This window comes from Chinchilla lanigera, unplaced genomic scaffold, assembly GCF_000276665.1.
Source record: "Chinchilla lanigera isolate Chin_1 unplaced genomic scaffold, ChiLan1.0 scaffold01143, whole genome shotgun sequence".
Taxonomy (NCBI): domain Eukaryota; kingdom Metazoa; phylum Chordata; class Mammalia; order Rodentia; family Chinchillidae; genus Chinchilla; species Chinchilla lanigera.
Window position 1 is genome coordinate 2,661 of NW_004956544.1, and position 1,181 is coordinate 3,841.

Below are 1,181 nucleotides of genomic sequence, written 5' to 3' on the forward strand. Positions count from 1 at the left end.
CCCAAGTTCAAGATGCCTGAGATGAACATCAAGGCCCCCAAGATCTCCATGCCTGACCTTGATTTACACCTGAAAGGCCCCAAAGTCAAGGGGGACGTGGACGTGACTGTGCCCAAGATAGAAGGTGAGGTGAAGGTTCCAGATGTGGACATCAAAGGCCCCAGGGTAGACATTGATGCTCCAGATGTGGATGTGAAAGGCCCAGACTGGCACCTGAAGATGCCCAAGATGAAAATGCCCAAGTTCAGCATGCCTGGTTTCAAAGCAGAAGGTCCTGAGGTGGATGTGAACCTGCCCAAGGCCGACATTGACGTCTCAGTGCCCAAGGTTGATATTGATGTTCCGGATGTGAATATCGAAGGTCCGGATGCAAAACTGAAGGGTCCCAAGTTCAAGATGCCTGAGGTGAACATCAAGGCCCCCAAGATCTCCATGCCTGACCTTGATTTACACCTGAAAGGTCCCAAAGTGAAAGGAGATGTGGATGTTTCTCTGCCCAAAGTAGAAGGTGACCTCAAGGGCCCCGAACTTGATATCAAGGGCCCTGGTGTGGACATTGATGCTCCTGACGTTAGTATTGAAGGTCCAGAAGGAAAATTAAAGGGTCCCAAATTTAAAATGCCAGAGATGCACATGAAGGCCCCCAAGATTTCCATGCCTGACTTTGATTTAAATCTCAAAGGGCCAAAGTCAAAGGGGGAGGTGTCTCTTTCACTACCTAAAATGGAAGGTGATATGCAGGGGCCAGAGGTGGACATTGAAGTTCCTGAAGGCAAACTCAAAGGTCCTAGATTTAAGATGCCTGATGTCCATTTCAAAACCCCACAAATCTCCATGAGTGACATTGATTTGAACTTGAAAGGACCTAAGGTAAAGGGAGATGTGGATGTTTCCATTCCCAAACTAGAAGGAGATCTGAAAGGCCCTAAGGTGGACATGGACCCTCCGGACATTGACATTCAGGGTCCAGAAGGGAAACTAAAAGGCCCCAAGTTCAAGATGCCTGATCTGCACCTCAAGGCCCCCAAGGTCTCCATGCCTGAAGTTGACCTGAATCTGAAGGGTCCAAAGCTGAAGGGTGATGTGGATGTTTCTTTGCCCAAAGTAGAAGGTGACCTCAAGGGGCCTGAAGTTGACATCAAAGGGCCCAAGGTGGACATTGATGTTCCAGATGTGGATGT

At 48.9% G+C, this 1,181-nt stretch overlaps 1 protein-coding gene across 1 annotated transcript in view; it reads left to right on the top strand.

Moving 5' to 3' along the window:
• LOC102023656 (neuroblast differentiation-associated protein AHNAK-like) overlaps positions 1 to 1,164 on the top strand; it is a gene marked incomplete at its 3' end in the record, with an annotated part of 3,807 nt that extends 2,643 nt beyond the window's left edge. Inside the window, 1 exon segment of the mRNA XM_013510230.1 lies at positions 34 to 1,164. Coding sequence (XP_013365684.1) covers positions 34 to 1,164 — 1,131 coding nt within the window.
• Between the last annotated feature and the right edge of the window lie 17 nt (positions 1,165 to 1,181).